This window comes from Macaca mulatta, chromosome 1 (genome assembly GCF_049350105.2).
Source record: "Macaca mulatta isolate MMU2019108-1 chromosome 1, T2T-MMU8v2.0, whole genome shotgun sequence".
Taxonomy (NCBI): Eukaryota; Metazoa; Chordata; class Mammalia; order Primates; family Cercopithecidae; genus Macaca; species Macaca mulatta.
The window spans coordinates 223,942,281-223,965,291 of NC_133406.1; the positions used below are offsets into that span (position 1 = coordinate 223,942,281).

At 48.6% G+C, this 23,011-nt stretch overlaps 1 protein-coding gene across 1 annotated transcript in view; it reads left to right on the forward strand.

Moving 5' to 3' along the window:
* Nucleotides 1–9,320, forward strand: part of PADI2 (peptidyl arginine deiminase 2) — a 51,803-nt gene extending 42,483 nt beyond the window's left edge. Inside the window, 5 exon segments of the mRNA NM_001265783.1 lie at nt 15–159; nt 890–983; nt 4,664–4,749; nt 5,912–6,040; nt 6,845–9,320. Coding sequence (NP_001252712.1) covers nt 15–159; nt 890–983; nt 4,664–4,749; nt 5,912–6,040; nt 6,845–7,078 — 688 coding nt within the window. The 3' untranslated portion in view covers nt 7,079–9,320.
* The last annotated feature ends 13,691 nt before the right edge of the window (nt 9,321–23,011 follow it).

Genomic DNA, 23,011 nt, shown 5'->3' on the forward strand with positions numbered 1-23,011 from the left:
CCTCCCTTTTCCAGGTCTGGTGGTCGGAGGATGACCAAGGTGGTGCGTGACTTCCTGAAGGCCCAGCAGGTGCAGGCGCCCGTGGAGCTCTACTCGGACTGGCTGACTGTGGGCCACGTGGATGAGTTCATGTCCTTTGTCCCCATCCCTGGCACAAAGGTAAGCTAGCCCCCTGTGGCTGGAGTGAATGGGGTAGCAGCAAACCCATATATTACCAGCCCCTGCCAGCAGAGGGCAAGAGCTAGGGGAACCAGACAGCATAAAGGAAGGAGGAAGTAGGCTGAAGCTGGTTTGCATGTTGTTGCTGTGGCAGGTAAAATTTTAACCCCATAAATCCAAAATGTTAGCATTTCAACACGTAATCAACCTAAAAATTATTAACAAGAGATTTAAATTCTTTTCTCATACTAAATCTTCAAAACCTGGTAAGGATTTTACTCATATGATACATCTCAATTCAGACTAGCCACAGCTCAAGTGTTCAATAGTCACACAAGGCTAGTGGCTACTGTGTTGGCGATAACGCTCTGGAGAGAAATAGAGTATGCACCTGTGGCACTGGAAAGAGGTTCTTTCATTTTCTTATGGGTACAACTTCATACCCTGGAAATTCCCTGCAAATTGCGTGGCTGCTTGGCAACTTGGAGAAGTCCTGTCCAAGGCCACCTTTGGCTCTGAGCCTTGACCTGGTGACATTGCTGAGGTAGAGGAAAGGTGAGAAATATTCCTCTGAAGCAGAGAACACCCTCCCCGGCAGCCTTTGCCACTCGGCGTTGGGGGCCTGAGGCAATGAGCAGGCAAGGCAATGGGTCCTCAGCGCAGGGCCTCCCCCATGCTCCTTGGGTGCCCTCCCACTGCTGACTCTGTCCCTCTGGACTGTCTCTTGGAGAAATTCCTGCTGCTTATGGCCAGCACCTCGGCCTGCTACAAGCTCTTCCGAGAGAAGCAGAAGGACGGCCATGGAGAGGCCATCATGTTCAAAGGTAAGTGGTCACAGGGCCTTGGCAGGAAGTGGCGAGCTGGAGGCCCCAGAGAGACCCTCGGGAGGGTGGGGCAGATGAGCACTTTGTCCCTGAGCACCCAGTTCCACTTCCCTGGGTGTCTGGCCTGATCCGGGGTTTGTGAGGTCACCATGGTGGGAAGAACCTCTGGCCTCCTGTGACCTTTGCTGTGGTTGGGTGGACTGTGAGCAGCCCATAGCTCCTTAGTGTCACCAGCAGTGCATGGCACATCTTCAAGGCCTAGTGTATACTTTAAATGGCAGCAGACCCAGTGGAGGGTTAAATGGTTGAAAACTGACATGCAGCTAAGTCTGGTGGCTCATGCTTACAATTCCAACACCTTCGGAGGCTGAAGCAGGAGGATCACTTGAGGACAGGAGTTCGAGACCAATCTGGGCAACATAGTGAGAGCCCCATCTCTATAATATTTTCTTTTTTTTTTTTTTTTTTTTTTTTTGAGACAGAGTTCCACTCTTGTTGACCAGGCTGGAGTGCAATGATGAAATCTTGGCTCACTACAACCTCCGCCTCCCGGGTTCAAGTGATTCTCCTGCCTCAGCCTCCCAAATAGCTGGGATTACAGGCATGCACCACCAAGCCCAGCTAATTTTTTGTATTTAATAAAGATGGGGTTTCGCCATGTTGGTCAGGCTGGTCTTGAACTCCTGTCCTCAGGTGATCCACCTGCCTCAGCCTCACAAAGTGCTGGGATTACAGGCATGAGCCACCACACCCAGCCTCTCTATAATAAAAATTTCGAAAAAGAAAAGAAAACTGATGTGCAGTCTGCATTGAAGGAGCTTGTATTTTAGAAAGAGAGATAGAGAGAAAAATAGATACAATACAATTTAGGGACAGGAAGAAAAGTGGACTTTGGTGGGCAAAAGGCATATTATGGTCAGACATCGTGGTTGTCAGCCCAGGAGTGAGACATGATCTTCTACATTTGAACATTCACATAATTGGGACATATATAGACGGGATGAGGTTTGGATTTGAATTAATCATGGAAAGAGGGAAAGATGATCAGGTGGAGACAGCCAGCCAGGTTACAGACACCATGCAAATTCCTCATACTTTTTTTTTTCTTTTTCAACTTCTGTTTTAGATTTAGGGGGCACATGTGCAGGTTTGTTACCTGAGTATTTTGTGTAATTCGGGATATGAATGATCCCATCACACAAGTACTGAGCATAGTAGCCAATAGTTAGTCATTCAACTATTTCCCTCCTGTCTCCCTCCCCACTCTAGTAGTCCCCAATGTTTTGCTGTTGCCATCCTTATGTCCAATACCTTTTTTATTGTGATAAAATATACCTAATCTAATACATTTATTTGTTTTTGTTTTGTTTTGTTTTGTTTTTTCTTAGACGGAGTTTTGCTCTGTCTCCCAGGCTGGAGTGCAGTGGCATGATCTCAGCTCACTGCAAACTCCACCTTCCAGTTCACGCCATTCTCCTGCCTCGGTCTCCCGAGTGGCTGGGACTACAGACACCCGCCACTACGCCTGGCTAATTTTTTTTTGTATTTTTAGTAGAGACAGGGTTTCACCGTGTTAGCCAGGATGGTCTCGATCTCCTGACCTCGTGATCCACCCGCCTTGTCCTCCCAAAGTGCTGGGATTACAGGTGTGAGCCACCGTGCCCGGCCTACATTTGTTATTTTAATCATCTGTAAGGGCACAGTTCCGGGACATTAAACACATCTACAATGCTGGCTAAGCATCAGCACTCTCTATATCCATTATACTTTTTTTTTTTTTTTTTTTTGAGATGGAGTCTCGCTCTGTCACCCAGGCTGTAGTGCAGTGGTGCGATCTCGGCTCACTGCAAGCTTCACCTCCAAGGTTCAAGCCATTCTCCTGCCTCAGCCTCCAGAGTAGCTGGGACTACAGGCACCTGCCACCATGCCTGGCTAATTTTTTGTATTTTTAGTAGAGACAGGGTTTCACCGTGTTAGCCAGGATGGTCTCGATCTCCTGACCTCAAGATCTGCCCGCCTCAGCCTCCCAAAGTGCTGGGATTACAGGCGTGAGCCACCGTGCCCGGCCTGTTTTTTTCTTAAATGACTTTTGTCACTTTTCTGCTTGGTATCCACTCCCATAGCTGGTTGATACATGACTGCCCCTCAGATCCAAAGACAGTGTTCCTGACTGTCACTGGTGTCTAGGACAGACAAGACCAATTTAACGCCACCACCCTTTTTAAATTCCCCATCAATGGGAAGTTTGTTCTTGGATTGGCGAGCTTGAGTCCTGACTTCCTGGAGGCTTCCTCTCTAATATTAAACATACCCTCAAAACCTACCCATAGGATATAGGGACCATTATTTTTGTACAAATAGGGACATGCAGTGCCCCAGATTTCTCCTTGTATTTTAGAAAGAGAGATAGAGAGAAAATAGATATAATGCAGTTTGGGGACAGGAAGAAAAGTGGATTTTGATGGGCAGAAGGCACGGTCAGACATCGTTGTCGTCAGTACTGGAGTGAGACATTATTTCCTGGACTTAGACATTCACATAATTGGGACAGACATAGAGAGGATGTGTGGATGTGCAGTCAGCAGAGACTGGAAGTGCACAGGAGACCTGGAGAGGAAGGTGAACCAGGCGATGCCAAAGAGCCAGGATCTCTGCTGGATCAGAGCCTACAACATTGGGGGAAAACACATCCCTTTAAAAGATGATAAAAACTACAGACTTGCCCTCCAGAAAAATGCTTATATGAACCTATCCCCTGAACTTGGATCAGTTTTAGAAAATCACAGATCCCTAAAGTTTTCTGTCTCTACCAGGACCCTGCCTTCTGAGTCCCTAAGCCTCAAAGATTACATCCAGCTTATAGCTGGGCATCTTTGCTGCTATGCAGCTATAAACCTGGGAAGTGTAATTGACCAGCAGGCTCTTCCCAGATGAGGCCAAAAAAGAATAAATAAATAAATAATAGGTTAAGAGCATAGGCTCTGGAATCAGACTGATCTGCACACCAACTCTGCCACTTCCTAGTGTAAGACCTGGGATAAATCACATAACTTCTCTGTGCCTCAGTTTCCTCATTTTTCAGAGTAGCGACTACCCCATAGAAATGTGGGGAGGATCCATGAGTTAATTCAATGTAAAGCATTTAGAAGAGTGTCGGCCACATAGTAGGTGCTCATTGAGCATTAGGCATTACTAATCAAGCTGGAAGCCATATAAGCCATCATGTGGTATGGGAGCCAGACGCAGGCCACTCCCGAGCAGCAGCCAAGATGAGGCAGTTCTGGAAAATGGGAAGGGTGTCCCCTTTGGCCATGCTGCTTCTGCCACATTCATGCTGGTCAGCTGCTCATCCTTAGGAGCAGGCTCTAGGTGGGAGAACCAGGGGGCTACTTGTACCACCCCTGATCCCACTGGCCGGAGTGAGAGCAAGGCAGCTGCCACCACTGTCCTGGCTCAGATGTCATAGTCAACACTGGAGAAAAGAGTGTGTGCTGCCCTTCCCAGACAGAGGGGGCCTGATTTCTCCTGGGAGTGCCCTCCTGTGATCCAGCCTGTCCCCAGCCCCATCTCCCCAGTCCCAGTCCAGCAGTTAGCCCAGGGACTGGAGGGTCTTGGCAAAAGGGGAACACCCAGCTTGGGTATCTAAAGCTTGACCATCCCCTGTCCTTTGACCCCCGCAGGCTTGGGTGGGATGAGCAGCAAACGAATCACCATCAACAAGATTCTGTCCAACGAGAGCCTCGTGCAGGAGAACCTGTACTTTCAGGTGAGGGCAGGGCAGGGGTGCAGGGCCAGAGGGCCCCTGGGAGGGATGAGGCTCAGGCCCTCACATCCTTGGGCCTTCCGTAGAGAATGGCCGAGGGCTCAGGAGCTCCTGACCCGGAGCACAGCAGCACGGGGAAGAGCCTCCACCAGCATTCAGCCAGCCTCCTTGCTTTACTTCTGGGCTAAAGTCCCAGGGTTAAAGGAGTGCCAAATTGTGCCGCCCCTCACTTGGGACGGTAGGCCCATGGGCAACTCACTAAGGTTGTCTTTGGTTCTCTCATCTCTAAAAAGGGGATAATGGGGGCCACACACAGTGTCTCATGCCTGTCATCTCAGTACTTTGGGAAGCCAAGGCGGGAGGATTGCTTAAGGCCAGGGGTTTGAGACCAACCTGGGCAACATAGTGAGACACTTGTCTCTACAAAATAAATAAATAAATAAAAATTTTGGCCGGGCGTGGTGGCTCATGCCTGTAATCCCAACTCTCTGGGAGGCCGAGGCGGGCAGATCACCTGAGGTCAGGAGTTCAAGGCCAACATGGCCAACATATTGAAACTCCATCTCTACCAAAAATACAAAAATTAGCCAGGCGTGGTGGCGGGCGCCTATAATCCCAGCTACTTGGGAGACTGAGGCAGGAGAATCACTTGAACCCAGGAGGTGGAGGTTGCAGTGAACCGAGATCATGCCACTGCACTCCAGCCTGGGCAATGGAGCAAGACTCAGTCTCAAAAAAAAAAAAATTAAAAGGGGATAATAATAGCATCTGTATCACAGGGCTGGAGCTTAAATAAGCAGTCTATGTAATGCCCTTAGACAGTACCAGGCACATGTACACATTAGCTTTTGTTATTACCAAAATCATCAGTGTTGGGTGGCCCAAGGGGTCACTGAGGTGCTGTGTGGGAAACAGTTAGTACAGGGACCGGCTCTAGTGAGTGCTGGGGAAATGGCAGCTGCTGCTCTGACATCTGTGACCATCCTCTGTCCTGAACCCTGGTAGACAGGGCCGGGGAGAGGCTGCAGAGGTGCCCACTGAGTGCTAGAAGTCTCTCTGGAGTGCCGGGGCCCCTGGCCTGGTGCTGCAGACTGGGATGGGGTTGACAAGGTGGCAGGTGTGTGTCCCCCTCACCTGCATGCCCTCCCTCCTTTCTCCTTCCCAGCGCTGCCTGGACTGGAACCGTGACATCCTCAAGAAGGAGCTGGGACTGACAGAGCAGGACATCATTGACCTGCCCGCTCTGTTCAAGATGGACAAGGACCACCGCGCCAGAGCCTTCTTCCCAAACATGGTGAGGCCCTGCGGACCCCAACCCTCGCCCCATGCCAGTATAGGGCAGCCAGATCCAGAAGGACCCCTCAACTGAGGCTGTCCAATGGGGAGGCCCAGGTCCCAATCCTGGCTGCACTGCTGTGTGACCTCACCTCAGGCACTTGCCCTCTCTGGGCCTCCATTTCCTCCTAGGGGTGATATGCTCGTCCTAGCTGCTTCACTGAGATACTGGGAACCCTTTTTCTTAACAGATAGGAAAGTGCTGTGCAAAAGATTAAAAGTCCTTTATGTACAGGAGGGATTCCTGTTACATAGAGGAGAGTCTTCCATAACATAGAAAGAGGTTAGAACAATACGTATGCACACACGGACACATGTATACACACATGCGCACACATAAACACACGTGCATGCATGGACACATATACATACACGTGCACACAGAAACACGTGCAGCATGAACATATATACACACACACGCACACACAGAAATACACATGCACACACAAAGGCATACATACTCACGCATGTGTGCACATTCATACACATGTACATGTACACACTGATGCATGCATATATAGCCATGTATACATACATGTACAGACATGTGAATGCTTTTGCACACACATACATACAGAGGCAGATTGCCTGGTTTTCCGCCTCAGCTCTGCCATTTGTGAGTGACTTAGACCCACTCCGTCCCTATCCAATCACAGTTACTACTTCACAGGTTGCTGTGAGGGTTCAGTGAGCTTAAGACGGGCATGTGTATAGTAGGTGCTCACTAAATGGAAGCTGTTACCATCACAATCCCCCATCACAGGTGAACATGATCGTGTTGGACAAGGACCTGGGCATCCCCAAGCCATTCGGGCCACAGGTGGAGGAGGAGTGCTGCCTGGAGATGCACGTGCGCGGCCTCCTGGAGCCTCTGGGCCTCGAATGCACCTTCATCGACGACATTTCTGCCTACCACAAGTTTCTGGGGGAAGTCCACTGCGGCACCAACGTCCGCAGGAAGCCCTTTACCTTCAAGTGGTGGCACATGGTGCCCTGACCTGCCAGGGGCCCTGGTGTTTGCCTCCTTCCCTGAGTTCTCCAGACCCCTCACATGCCCAGAGCCTTCTGCTGACATGGACTGGACAGCCCCGCTGGGAGACCTTTGGGATGTGGGGTGGGATTTGGGGTGTCTGTGCCTTGCCCTCCCTGAGCGGGGCCTCAGTGTCCTCTGAAGCCATCCCCAGTGAGCCTCGACTCTGTCCCTGCTGAAAATAGCTGGGCCAGTGTCTCTATAGCCCTGACATAAGGAACAAAACAAAACACAGCAAACCATGTGCCCAAACCGTTCCCCAAAGAATTTTGAGTCTCTAGTCTGACACTGAATGAGGGGAGAAGGGAAGGAGATTCTGGGATCGCCAGTTCTTCCAGCAGCCATGCCCTGAAAATCAAGGTAGAATCCATGGAAAGGGACCCCAGGACCTCAGGACCCTAGACGTATCTTGAACTGCCATCATCATTTCAAATCCACCTCCCTTAGGGTTTCCAGGTGGCCACCTCCAATTTTTCATTCCTTACCAATCTGTCAAATCCTCTTGGCTTTCTCTCTGCAGCATGGACACTGTTGGCTAGTCCTCCCCACTCCCTGAGGGTCCAGTAAGTTAGCTTAGAACCTTCCTGGAAATATTTCATCTGAGCAGGTTTCCCCACGTGTGGGATGCTCCTTTTACCTCATCTGTCTCATGGATGCAGGTTCCCCCGCATGCATGGGGATTTCTCCCCAGACCAGCATACTTGTGGCCTGAGAGTTCAATGGCCATATCCATCCTCTCTTGCCTGGTCCTTGATTCTCTGGTCAGTCCCTGACCTTCCTCCTCCCACTGCCTTGACTTTCTTCCTTTTTATTCCTGATGCCATCTGTCCAGGCAGCTAGACAAGAACTTGTTCACCAGCAGCCAGAATCAGGCCTTCCCTGGGGCATAATAAGTGACCAGCCCCTCGTCCCAGACACCACATCCAACACATAAGGACCCTGGCCTGCCCTCCAGCCCAACAGCCAGTTTTGGGTCAGCTGCCAGCTTAGGGGTGGTTTGATTATCCCATTGAAATTCACCAGTGCATTTGCCAAAGACCCTCTCATTTGGACATATCCAGATTCATTCCTGGCTCCAAGTGAAAAGACTCAATTTCAATCTTTAAAAGTCCCTTTAGGGCCAGAAGAATAAAGGAATTATAATCCCATTTTGAAGAACCAATTTATAACCAATGAAAAGGTTATAATGTAATTATATTCTTGGAGGAACAAGATTTTCATTTGGGATTATTTCTTTCAACCATTCAACAAACATTTGTTGTATGCCCCTAAGCGCCAGGCACGGCATTGGGCTCTGCAAACACAGTGATTAGTAGCAATCTGGACCTGGTCCCTACTGGCATGGAACCCATCAGTCCCCAACATGCAAAGTTCACATTTAAAGGCCAGCCCCTGCCCCTTCAGTGATGCGTTCTTTAGAAATGCCAGCCCACTATATTCAGAAATTCATCCTCAGGGCACAAAACTTCCAGCAAGTCACTGTCATGGTGAAATGGGCGGTGGGAGGGGGTGTTCTTTAAACAGCCCTCCTTCCCATCTAGCTGGCCAGTACCTATCCAGTGAGTCCCCAGAGCCTCCAGAAGCTGTTGTCTCCTCTCTGGGGACAGCAACTCCTGCCTTTGGAGGCCAAAGCCCCAGATCTCTCCAGCCCCAGAGCTGAAAACACCAAGTGCCTATTTGAGGGTGTCTGTCTGGAGACTTAGAGTTTGTCATGTGTGTGTGTGTTTGGTTAATGTGGGTTTATGGGTTTTCTTTCTTTTTTTTTAGTCTACATTAGGGGGAAGTGAGTGCCTCCCACGTGCAGACAGTGTGTCTTTATAGATTTTTCTAAGGCTTTCCCCAATGATGTCGGTAATTTCTGATGTTTCTGAAGCTCCCAGGACTCACACACCGTTTCCCATCTCACTTGCCCACCCAGTGTGACGACCCTCGGTGTGGATGTACCCCTGTGGACTCATGGCTCTTCCCCACCCCCACTTTCTATAAATGTAGGCCTAGAATATGCTTCTCTGTTGCAAAACTCAGCTAAGTTCCTGTTTCCACCTTGATGTTGAAATATCCTATGTAAGAGGGCAGGGGGTGTCGTGAAGATGGCAAGAAGAACACAGTTTCAAATTTCTGGAAAAGAGCCTGTGGTAGAGATCTAAAGATGTTTAGGGAAGAGCTCGACTAAAGAACAATGAAATAAATGGTCCAAGGGGAAGTCACATGGCTGTTGGTGTGATGTTCTTTGCTGCTTCATAGACATGGCCTGGAGTGAGGCAAGCCACATATTGGGCCTTCCTGGTCCTGCAGCCCCTGCTGTTCTGCGCACGGGGTCTGGGCTCTCAGCATAGATATCTTGAGGGTTCGGAATCCCCCACACACTCAGTGACTGCATATTACATGGCCACCCCCAAAGGTGAAGACCAGTACCTGCAATAAAGTCTGACCATGTTGTTCTGATGGGGTTCCCCAGGAGCAGACCCTGAGATGAGCATTTGACAACAAGTGATTTATTAAGAAAGGGCCAGGCACAGTGGCTCATGCCTGTAACCTCAGCACTTTGGGAGGCCGAGGCGGGAGGATCACTTGGGCCCAAGAGTTGCATACAAGCTTAGGCAACATAGTGAGATCCCCATCTCTATAAAAAATTTTTAAAAAATAGCTGGGCATGGTGGCACATGCCTGTAGTCCCAGCTACTTGGGAGGCTGACGCAAGAGGATAGATTGAGCCTAGGATGTGGAGTCTGCAGGGGGCCACGATTGTGTCACTGCACTACACTCCAACCCACATGACAGAGCAAGACCCTGTCTCAAAAAAAAGAGCCTCCAGAAGAAACCAAGATGGGAACTGGGGGAGCAGGCCAAGGAAGGGGAAGAAACTATACAAGAGTGTGAGGTGAAGCCTCAGCCCGATCCCTGGAGAGCTCTGGAGCACAAATGGCACCTCTGAGCTGTCCTGTCTGGAAGCTGAGTCTTTGTCCGTCTGCACCAGTCATTGGCTGTGGGGACTGTGGCCCTCTGAATGGGCGAGGGGGTACCAGGAGCTCACAGACAACCATCTAAAGATCACAACTGGGATTAGGAGCAAAGTCACAGGCTGGAGAAATGGGCTGCCACAACCAGAAGAGGGTCTGGGCAGGTAACCAGCCAGGTCCACTGCTCTGGGTGATGCTGTGTTCTTTTAATAAAAAGCTATTACACATAAGTATTTGTGATTTGACCCATGGTATGAAAATCCGTACAACATAACCGTGATCTAACAGGGTCTTTGTGTACAAACTCCTGAGGCCCTAAAACAGAGCCACCTGATTGGCTGCTGAGTCTAGATGCTGCTTCCAAGTTCTTGGGAGACACCTGGGGCCCTTCTCACTCCTTAGTCCCATCTTGGGCTTCTGGACAAATATCTCGGTGCCATTGTTTTAAAGAGGCCACTGCAAAATGAAAATCACTGGTTGACTTACTCCCAGGCTTAACCCAGGGGACCAGGCCTCTGAAATCCCCTTTTTGGGGGTTTGTTTTGTTGTTTCTTTGAGACAGTCTTGCTCTGTCGCCAGACTAGAGTGCAGTGGCATGATCTTGGCTCACTGCAACCTCCAGCTCCCTGGTTCAAGTGATTATCCTGCCTCAGCCTGCAGAGTAGCTGGGATTACAGGCATGCACCACCACACCCAGGTAATTTTTGTATTTTTAATAGAAACAGGGTTTCATCATGTTGGCCAGGATGGTCTCGATCTCCTGACCTTGTGATCTGCCCACCTCAGCCTCCCAAAGTGCTGGGATTACAGGCGTGAGTCACTGTGCTCTGCTGAAATCCGTTTTATACCCAACTAATGTGGTCCAAGCCACTGCAAGGCCAATCTTTCATGGATTTCCTGATCCACCTAGTTCTGCAACTCCCCAGTGGATGCTGGGATGTTCAACAAGTTCATCCTGGTGATGTTTTCACATCTTGGCCAATCACCCACCTCAGGGTCACTGAGTGTCACCTTGAGACTTTTGAGCAGCACTTTCCAATAGAAATATAATGCAAGCTACATAATGTGATCTTGAATTTCCTGGTAGTCACAGTTAAAAAGTAAAATGCAGGTGAAATTAATTTTAATAACATATTTTCTTTAGCCCAATCTATCCAAATCATTATCATTTCAATATGTAATCCAAATTTTAAAATTTCAGTGAGATATTTTACATTCTCATTTTTGGTAGTAAGTCTTTGAAATCTAATGTTTATTTTATACTTATATCACACATCTATTCAGACTAGCCACATTTTAAGTGCTCAATAGCCACAAGTGGCTATCATATTGGAAGGTATTGTTCTAGAATCTTCTCTGCCAGGCTGAGCGCCAATTGTGGAAATAGGCACATTCCTTAAACCCCCAGAGTCCAGCTAGTTTGACTGCAATGGTTAAGAAAAGTTTATTATTATAATACTGAAAAGAGAAATGTAAAATAGATACGAACCATCACTGGCCCTGGTATGCAGACCCTTGCCCTTCCAGAAAGTCCTCTTGTCTGAATCATGGCTGCTGCCAAGTTACCAGGACCTCCCTCTCTCTCTGCAACGTGATTGTCTTTGGCCAAGTTCCCTCTGCCCACTGTCAAGATGGGAACACCCCACCAGGTCCTCTCTTTACTCTCACTGTTCCTGTGGATACAACTGATTCTGCATTTAATCTAAAATGTGTACTTGGAGTCCCAGGCGAGAGCAGCTTGTTATCTCAGATTCCTCCAGCATTCCAGATGGGATCTGAGCCACACCTTGGCATAGCCAAAACCCCATGGAAGTGGTTGGGGGGAGGTCTCTCCCCCGAAACAAAAAGCAGCCAGGAATCCATCTGCCTCACCAGTGAGATTCATGCAGGATCCTCACCCAAGTGGTATCAGATCCAAGGGGCTGATGGAAAAGTTATTAGCAACTAAATACAGTGAGTGACACCAAATGGCAGCATGTAGGATCCCTTCTCCAGCTGCACATGCAGAAAAAGGATGCCCCCAGGCAGAAAGCCCAGCTCTGCAGCCTTGTCTCAAGCCTGGTTGATGTGAAAGACCTTCACCCCATCCCCCTGGCCAGCTGGGCTCTTTTTCAGCCCTGATCTTTGAAAAAGCAAAGGTCTTCTCTGGGTAGTCTGTAAGGAAACTGCTGGGTTCAGGCCACGCCAGCTTGGCCTCGACCCCTCACCTTCCACCAGCAAAAGTCTGCTTTCTGACAGCCCTGGTTATACCCAAAGATGACTAACAGTCTCTGACCAGCATGCTAAGGCCCCATGCGCAGGCTACTGCGCTACTGAAGAGCTGAAGAGATACGTTCAGTCTTTAAAAGGAATGTTTTGTTTTCCGGCCGTGCACAGTGGCTCATGCCTGTAATCCCAGCACTCTGGGAGACCAAGGCGGGCAGATCACCTAAGGTCAGGAGTTCGAGATCAGCCTGGCCAACAAAGTGAAACCTGGTCTCTAATAAAATACAAAAATTAGCCGGCGTGATGGCAGGCATCTGTAATCCCAGCTACTCAAGAGGCTGAGGCAGGAGAATCGCTTGAACTCTGGAGGCAGAGGTTGCAGTGAGCCAAGATCATGCCCCTGCACTCCAGCCTGGGGGACAGAGCGAGACTCCATTACACACACACACACACACACACACACACACACAAAGGGGGGGAACACTCGCCATCAGAGAAATGCAAATCAAAACCACAATGAGATATCATCTCACACCAGTTAGAATGGCAATCATTAAAAAGTCAGGAAACAACAGGTGCTGGAGAGGATGTGGAGAAATAGGAACACTTTTACACTGTTGGTGGGACTGTAAACTAGTTCAACCATTGTGGAAAACAGTGTGGCGATCCCTCAAGGATCTACAACTAGAAATACCATTTGACCCAGCCATCCCATGACTGGGTATATACCCAAAGGATTATAAATCATGCTGCTATAAAGACACATGCACACGTATGTTTATTGCAGCACTATTCACAATAGCAAAGACTTGGAATCAATCCAAATGTCCATCAGTGACAGACTGGATTAAGAAAATGTGGCACATATATACCATGGAATACTATGCAGCCAAAAAAAGGATGAGTTCATGTCCTTTGTAGGGACATGGATGCAGCTGGAAACCATCATTCTCAGCAAACTATCGCAAGAACAGAAAACCAAACACTGCATGTTCTCACTTGTAGGTGGGAATTGAACAATGAGATCACTTGGACACAGGAAGGGGAACATCACACACCAGGGCCCTATGGTGGGGAGGGGAGAGGGGGGAGGGATAGCATTAGGAGATATACCTAATGTAAATGACGAGTTAATGGGTGCAGCACACCAACATGGCACATGTATACATATGTAACAAACCTGCACGTTGTGCACATGTACCCTAGAACTTAAAGTATAATAAAAAAAAAGGGGGGGGAATATTTTGTTTTCCCACTGATGGCAATTCCTGGCTCATAGCTGGTGGTCAGCAAATGTGTTTTGAATAAAAGAATGAAACATCTGTTCAGCTAGGCAATGGAAGCAGAAAAGTCAGCCCAAACATTTCTTAAACACTGATTGCATTCCCGCCAGGTGGAACTATATGAAACCCCATTTGGAAGGTCAAAATGGTCAAATAGAGGCGATTTTTGATGGTTCGACCTAATACTTTGCATTCGTCATCTCATCTAATTATCAAAACTAAGCTGTGAGGCTGTTATCCCCGCCTTACAGATGAGGAAACTGAAGCTCAGAGAGAGGGAGTGACTTGCTCAAGATTACTCAGCAGGAAATGGCAGAGCTGGGATTCATACCTGAGTGGTCTGGCTCCAGAGCCCACCCACTGAGCTCCTGCTCTTGACTACATCTCAGAAACAGCTTTCTAGCCGGGCACCGTGGCTCATGCCTATAATCCCAGCACTTTGGGAGGCCAAGAGGACAGATCACTTAAGGTCAGGAGTTCAAGACCAGCCTGGCCAACATGACAAAACCCTGTCTCTACTAAAAATACAAAAATTAGCTGGGCACGGTAGCGCACGTCTATAATCCCAGCTACTGGAGAGGCTAAAGTAGGAGAATTGCTTGAATCCGGGAGGTGGAGATTGCAGCGAGCCAAGATTATGCCACTGCACTGCAGCCTGGGCAATAGAATAAGACACCGTCTCAAAAGAAAAAAAGAAAAGAAAAAAGAAACAGCTTCCTAACCCAAGTTTAGCATTCTTTTATTCACAAATGTTACCTTATCTTTGCACCAGTCAGTTTTTAGCATGTCAGGTATCCTATTAGAAGAATCTTATCAACAAGAAATCCCCTCTACCTGCAAGCAAGATGTCTAGCGATTACAGGATTCCTACAAACTCCTCTAAGGCAATAAAGCCCGCAATGAAATGCTCTCTATGTGGCTCAGTATGCGTTCTCTCTAGTCCTCAGCTCGGAGGAAGATGGCATCTCTAAATCGTGGAAAGCAAATTATATTCATTCATCCATCCATTCACTTTCTTCCATTAACATTTGCCAAGAGTGTACGGTGTGCAAAACCAGCGATCCTACAATTTTTCATCTAAACCAGGGTATTTCTGAGAGCTCAGAGGAGCCCTACAAATAATTCCACCAGGGCAACAGGAGAATCCGGAACTACGCTCGGCGAACCAGGGTGTTTGTTCTCCCTGGAAGGCCCTGTGCATGAGACATGATCTCATCCCTCAAGGAGCTGACAGCAGAGTCAGGGAGACAGACAGGAAACCAGAGAGGCACACTGATGGAATAGGCACCTGATAAATACTTGCTGAATGGAGGAATGAATAAGGTACAAAAATCTGTGGACACACATACACACACATCTTTCCTGCTGGAAGAATGACCAAGGATGGCCTGGTGTTCATTTCTGCTAAGATGAATGACTGCCGAATGAATGTAGAAATGAATGATTAGGCAAAGAGGGGAGGAGGGGTTGCCAAGCTGAGTAGAGACACAAAGAGGTCCAGGTGTATAATATGTCTGCAAAATTGTGATTATAGTGAGTAGCTAAAATATAGATTGCAGTCATGCTGGAAACACTAGGGTTGGTGCCCTGGAAACCCTCTGAAGGTGTGAGGTCACTGCAGTCACATGATCAATCCTGTATTTTAGGAAACTGACAGTAACATGTTTGTTTATTGATATTAAACTCATAGGGAAAACATGTTTAAGAAATTGCCTGAGGAATAAGCAAACCATGGTACAGCCCTGCTTTTAAATATTCTGCAGCACATATGATGAAACAGATCTATGCATACTAGTATGGAAAGACCTCCAAGACACAGCACTTTATGAAAAAATGGCAGCTTGCAGAACATGTACATTATCATTTGTATTTTCTAAAAATAAAAACGGCCAGGTACAGTGTCTCACACCTGTAATCCCAGCACTTTGGGAGGCTGAGGCAGCCAGATCATGAGGTCAGGAGTTCGAGATCAGCCTGGCCAACATGGTGAAACCCTGTCTCTACTAAAAATACAAAAATTAGCCAGGCGTGGTGGCGCACACCTGTAATTCCAGCTACTCAGGATGCTGAGGCAGGGGAATCACTTGAACTGGTAGGCAGAGGTTGCAGTGAGCCGAGATTGTACCACTCTACTCCAGCCTGGTGACAGAGCGAGATTCCATCTAAAAATAAAATAAAATAAAATAAAAACAGCAAGCAAAGCCATGGATTTCTGTAGAAAAATACATATGTAAATACATACAAAGAAAAAAATCTGGAAGCAATCCCATGAAACTGACAATAGCAATCACCCCTGGGAAAGGAACTGTGACTGAGGGGATTTAAGCTTTATCTCTATTGCTTGAAATTTTTACATAGTGAGAATTTAATTACATATGTACAGTATTCTAAAATAATTTTTAGAGCTGCCTGAAATCCTTGACATCATATGTATGCTGAAGTCTTCCCATTCTGATAAGCATAATCTATTTCCCCTAATAAGGCACAGCTATCTTTTACCTCTTTCCTTCCCCCAGCTGGGCTCTCCACTACCAATTTAAGATTGATGGCTCCCTATAGACACTAATTCACTTAATTCTCCTCCCTGCAATGTGACTCTGTTTCTTTTTTACCACCTTGCACAATAGGAAATGAAGGCACAAAGAGGTTAAGCAACTTGCTCAAGATCACAGAGCAAATGGCTGATATAACAGGATTTCAGATCCCTAAGGCCTGCACCCTTAACCATTCTAGCTACCAGCCTCCCTAAGAGGCCAAATTGCCTTTAACACTCTGCAGCTCTCTGACTTGTGTTTCCAGTCGGCTGACATCTAGCTGCTACACATGAATATTTATCACTATTCGTTTTTGCATTTCATTTGCATGGCTCTGTCTCTGATAGAAACAGCGCTCAAAATCCAGATTTTTGAGCTGGAAAGGGCATTTGATCATGGCAATATACCGTGTTTGCAAAGCGCCCACTCATACACATCCAGAGGAACAAACTAACTGCTCGTTTGAGAGTATGCTGGTGATGGCAGGCATCTGGGAGTGAGGCAGAGGTTAGCAGGGTGGGTGAGCTCCAAATGTATGTGTGTGTGTGCTGCTACAGGGCCAGCAGCATGACAGTCCCCAGAAGGCCCTGGACCACTTGCTAAGTCCCAGCAGCTGAGCTGACTTCAGCTGTATGAAACGCAGCTCCATCTGGAGTGGGGGTGGCTCATGACTTTTTGCTCCGGGAGTTCCACAGAGGCTGCTCTTGAAATTGGAGAAGACTGTAGCCTATGATTGTCCCCATCCCACTCGAAGAGAATATTTTGAGAAGTCTAATTATATGGTGGGTTTTGCATGGGATGAGGGAAGAGAGTTTAGATAAGGCCTTTCTAAGGGCAGGTTGGCAAGGTCTGGCAGGGAGCCTTGGGTAGTTCTGTGAGGCAGCAGCACCCTCTGCAGGTGGACCAGAGTGGCTGCAACCACCATGCTCCCAGGAGCCTCAGAAAAGGCTGACCTACTTGCTGGGTGACCTGCAGTGAGATGTTGACCCTCTCTGAGGCTCAGTTGCCTCAACTGTAAATGAAGAATAGTAATCCCTACTTTGTGCCTTTGCTGAAATGATTAGAGAGAGGACATGTATCCAAAGTGTTCTGCATGGTGCCTGGTACACAGTACGTCCTCCAAATGTGTCAGTTACCATCATCAGTCACCCCAATATCCCCATGAACCTTAGTACAGATGACCACCGAGTGCCCTAGCATAAGGGACAAGGCTTCTCTGAGAACGATCATAGATGGGACTGGAGTAGGGGCTAGAAAGGGTCTGTGCCGCTGGCTGGTTGACATTTTGATTTGCCAATTCCATCTATTCCAATTCTGGGAGTCCTTGACATCCGTCATGGGAGGCTCTGACAATAAATATATTCATAAAAAATTTAAAACAGTCCAGGCGGCCGGGCGCAGTGGTTCACGCCTGTAATCCCAGCACTTTGGGAGGTCAAGGCAGGCAGATCACGAGGTCAGGAGATCGAGACCATCCTGGCTAATACGGTGAAACCCTATCTCTACTAAAAATACAAAAAATTAGCTGAGCGTGGTGGCGGGCGCCTGTAGTCCCAGCTACTCGGGAGGCTGAGGCAGGAGAATGGCGTGAACCCGGGAGGCAGAGCTTGCAGTGAGCCGAGATTGTGCCACTGCACTCCAGCCTGGGTGACAGACCGAGACTCCCTCTCAAAAAAAAAAAAAACACTAGTTCAGTTCAGGCATGGACACACAGTCCTGCAATCCCAGCACTTTGGGAGGCAGGAGGATTGCTTAAGCCCAGGAATTCAAGACCAGTCTGGGTAACATAGGGAGACTCCATCTCTCAAAAAAAGCTCTGTCACCCAGGCTGGAGTGCAGTGGCACGATCTCAGCTCACTGCAACCTCAGCCTCCCAGGTTCAAGCAATTCTCTTGCCTCAGCCTCCCAAGTAGCTGGGATCACAGGCGCCCACCACCACACCTGGCTAATTTTTGTATTTTCAGTAGAGACAGGTTTCACCATGTTGGCTAGGCTGGTCTTGAACTCCTGACCTCAAGTGATCCACCTGCCTTGGCCTCCCAAAGTGCTGGGATTACAGGCGTGAGCCACCATGCCCAGCCTACAAAAATTTTTTTAAAAGTAGCTGTGCATGGTAGTGCATGCCTGTGGTCCCAGCTACTAGGGAGGCTGAGGTGGGAGGATCACTTAAGCACTGGAGTTCGAAGCTGCAGTGAGCCATGATCATGCCACAGCACTTAAACCTGGGTGACAAAGCAAGACTCTGTTTCAAAAAAAAGAATTAAACTTGCAGATAGCAATAAGTTATATGGAGAAAATCAAAGAGAGTTAAGTGGGTCAAGCCCTCAAATTGCCCACAGTCTGGGGATGAAGACATATGAATGGGTCATTGTTAAAGCAGGTGTTGCGTCATGGATGGCATATGTAGAGGATACTTTGATAGGGACAGTCAAGGAGGGACTTCCTAAGGGAGGAAAAAGTTGGAGCTGAGTCTTCAATGATGACAAGTCTGCCACATGAAGGAGGAGGAAAGGAGACTCCAAATCCAAGACACGGACATACGCAAAGGCATGGAGGTGGGGAATGAGGTGGGGAACAGAGCAGGTTGTATTACAGGAACAGAAGCAACTCGAAGGGCCCGCGGGGGAGCAGGGGAACCTGGAGCCTTGGAGGCTATGGTGGGAGTTGGTTGGATGTGGGGCGGGGAGAAGAACCAAGATGACATCGAGTTTCTGGCTTGGATATCAGGTAGATGGTGGTGCTAATAAGAGAAGTATAAACTCCTCAGGTGAGATGTACCATTTGAGATAGGTTGGGTTTAAAGGACCATTGGGACACCCAGATGGAGATGCTCAGGAGACAGCCAGAGAGACAGAAAGGATGAGGCCCACTGGCCAAAGGCAAATAAAATCCTAAGTTTTGGCCAGGCGCAGTGGTTCACGCCTGTAATCCCAGCACTTTGGGAGGCCGAAGCAGGCAGATCACGAGGTCAGGAGATGGAGACCAGCCTGGTTAACACGGTGAAACTCCGTCTCTACTAAACAAAATACAAAACTTAGCCGGGCGTGGTGGCGGGCTCCTGTAGTCCCAGCTACTCGGGAGGCTGAGGCAGGAGAATGGTGTGAACCCGGGAGGCAGGGCTTGCAGTGAGCCGAGATCGTGCCACTGCTCTCCAGGCTGGGCAACCGAGCGAGACTCCGTCTCAAAAAAAAAAAAAAAAAAAAGAATCCTAAATTTTAGATGGAAGGCCCCAGAACCCCACCATAGCAATCTATTGCTGCGAAGTGGGTTTTTCCCAGAGGCAAATGAATCTCCCAAGCAACATCTGACATTTCCTCCTAAATCCAACCCTGCTTCAGCCTCTGGCTGGGGGAGATCATCCAGGTTGCCCTAAATTACAAGACACCAGACTACAATTGATTGTACAAATGACAGTTGATACAACATAATGCTTTTCTATTTTGTTTTTTATTTTCATTTTTTTGAGACAGGCTCTTGCTCTGTTGCCCAGGCTGGAGTTGCAGTGGTGTGATCGCAGCTCACTGCGCCTCAACCTCCTGCACTCAAGCAATCCTCCCACTTCAGCCTCCCAAGTAGCTGGGACTACAGGTGTGCACCACCACGCTTGGCTAATTTTAAATTTTTTTGTAGAGACAGGGTGTCGCCATGTTGCCCAGACTGGTCTCAGACTCTGGGACTCAAGGGATCGATCCTCCCACCTCAGACTCCCAAAGTGCTGGGATTACAGGTATGAGCCACCTTGCCATGCTGGTTTTAATTTTCAGTTCCAGACGTGATTTCCAGCTCTTGGGGGAGAAAGACCTCCTAAAGCAAAATGCTCACCTAAGGCTGCTCAGTTTTCCTGCTGTCCAAAGACTGAGAAAGTCTGGGAAATAGGGGCAGCTTTTCCAACCCAAAAGTGTTGTTAGGAGGACTAAATGAGACTGTTTATGTAAACACCGTTGTAAGTGATAAAGTTCAGTATAAACATAGTGCCTAGCAGACTGTCTGGTGAAAAGCAGTACGTCACTCTCTAGATGAATGGAAATAAACCAAAAAAACCGAGGGTCTTATCATGAGGACACCTTGGGAAAATATGTCAGGAGCAGGCCATGAAAATCTCTAAGTCCTTCTGCAGCTGTGACTTTCTGGAATCCCAAAGTCCAGGGCGGAGGTACAGCCGCCCAGGAATTTATTCCTCCATAACTTTGAGCTCCCCAAATCCCCACGAAGCCCAGGAATGATGTGACTGCAGGGCGTGTGGGCCCACTGGCACCAAGAGTCCCTCCATAAATCAAGGTCTCACTTATGCTGGCCTCAGACTGCTTTTTCCAAGGTGACCTGGGCAAACTAAAAGGGTAGTTGCTTATCTAGAGGTGCATCTGCCTTTGAGATGAAAGAACCCTGAAAATGCTAAGAGGACCAATTCTCTAGAAATACATTCCTTGCAGGAAGAGTTTTCTTGAGCTCAGATGACAATTCATTTGGGAGTTAGAGAGAGAGTGGCAGTCTTCCCATATTTCAGCCAGTTTGGGTGACCCAAGAGGCCCCATGGGGCAGACCAGAGGGGCCCTGTTCCAGTCCTGGGTCAGTGCCAGTGAAAGTCAAGGTGACTCAGCATTGTTACCAGTTATCCACAAGACAGCCACGTGAATCACAGCATCTTAAATCAGAGGGCTCAACACCCTAATGGTTCAGGCAAGGAAACTATAGGTCAAACGTGGGGAGGGGCTTAGCCAAGGTCACATGGCCTTGAAGATTCCAGGTTAGACCAAGAGGTTCAGGCCTCACTACACACTCCCTTTAATGAGGCCACACGGGCAGTATAGCAGGGTTCCAGTCAAGGACTCCAGAAACTTAGCTCATCCAGCCAATTCACCTGGCCATCTCAGTGTCTCCAGTAGCATCCACATCAGCTGTGAGAGTGGAAACCAAAGACTATAGAATGTCACATGTCAAAAATAAGCAGGCAGAAAGGGGAAAAAAAATCACTCCTGGGAAACCTTGGGACCTGCAAGGTTAACAATCTACACAAACGCCTGGGGTGATGGAAGAGGCAGGTGCCTTGGAGGCCCCAGGCGGTTCCTGCCCAAGGTAAGTCCCGAGAGTGAGGCCAGCTCTGAGCAGATCCATGGAGGGGGCTGAAAAAAGCAGCTGAGATGACTAAAATGGAAACTCAGAAAAAACAAAATCAGAAACCCTTCTTCACAGGACTGCTGTGGGGATCAAGTGGGATAATGAACCATAATGTTTGGCGCAGAGTAGAAATGGTTTCTTATATTAAATGGCTAACAAAGCCACCAAGGACTGGGTGTCCTTCTCTGGGCACACCCTCTCTTACAGAACAGAGCTCACAGTGTCTAGCTGTCAGCTCACTTGCCCATCTCCACCACCAGAGAGTAAATTCGATGAGCAGTGACCACCTGACTTGCTCATTCCCTGTAGCATCCCAGCACTTGGTGCCTGCCACATAGTAGCCACTCCATTCGTATATATGAATGAATGAACGTATGAATGAATGAATGAATGAACAAAAGAATGGCACCTTTGCCAGCCACCCTTGAAATCACCTCAGCTCATTCACCAACTGCCCAGTTTGTCTGGGACACTCAGTGAGGAAACCTAGGCAGCCTCCGGCAAGCTGCACAATGTGCGACAGAAATGCCTGACTCAAGCCAGTAAGCGTCAGAGATGAGCAATAAGACTGACAAATTCTTACAAAGGCCAGGCGCGGTGGCTAACCCCTGTAATCCCAGCACTTTGGGAAGTCGGAGCAGGATGATTGCTTGAGCCCAGTAGTTCAAGACCAGCCTGGGCAACACAGCGAGACTCCATCTCTACAAGCAATCTTTTTAAAAAAATTACCCGGGCGACCGGGCGTGGTGGCTCACGCCTGCAATCCCAATACTTTAGGAGGCCGAGGTGGGTGGATCACGAAGTCAGGAGTTCAAGACCAGCCTGGCCAAGATGGTGAAACCCCGTCTCTACTAAAAACACAAAAAAATTAGCCGGGCATGATGGCGGACGCCTGTAATCCCAGCTACTCGGGAGGCTGAGGCAGGGAATTGCTTGAACCCGGGAGGCGGAGGTTGCAGAGAGCCGAGATCGCGCAACTGCACTCCAGCCTGGGCGACAGAGCGAGACTCCGTCTCAAAAAAAAAAAAAAAAAAATTACCTGGGTATGGTGGCTCACGCACCTGTAGTCCCAGCTACTCGGGAGACTGAGGCGGGAGGATCGCTTGAGCCTGGGAGGTCGAGGCTGCAGTGAGCCAAGACTGCACACCGGCCTGGGCAACAGAGTGAGACCCTGTCAAAAAGAAAAGAAAAGAAAGAAAGAAAATTGGCTGGGCGCGGTAGCTCACGCGTGTAATCCCAGTACTTTGGGAGGCCGAGGTGGACAGATCACGAGGTCAGGAGTTCAAGACCAGTCTGGCCAAGATGGTGAAACCTCGTCTCTACTAAAAATACAAAAAATGAACTGGATGTGGTGGTGTGCGCCTGTAATTCCAGCTACTCGAGAGGCTGAGGCTGGAGAATCGCGTGAACCCGGGAGGCGGAGGTTGCAGTGAGCCAAGATCGCGCCATTGCACTCCAGCCCGGGAGACAGTGCGAGACTCCGTCTCAAACAAACAAAAATTCCAGGAAAAAAGGGGTTAAAATCGGGGCAGGGACCGAGGTAGGATGGCTCCGCCCCATCTAAGTCTTAGCCCCACCCCCTGAAAGTCGCCCTGCCTCTCAGACTCCTCCCCTTTCTGAGAAGGTCACCTTGGGGGACGCCAAATGGGCATGCGCCGCTACTGCGCTACTGAGCTACTGCGCACGCTCGCTGTGACTGCTCGCTGTAACTTGCCCCGCCTTCCCTCCGCCCACTCGGGAAACCGGAAGCCTCCTGCCACTTGGTGGCTCCTACGCGGCTAGCGGGTCGTCAGTGGATGTAGG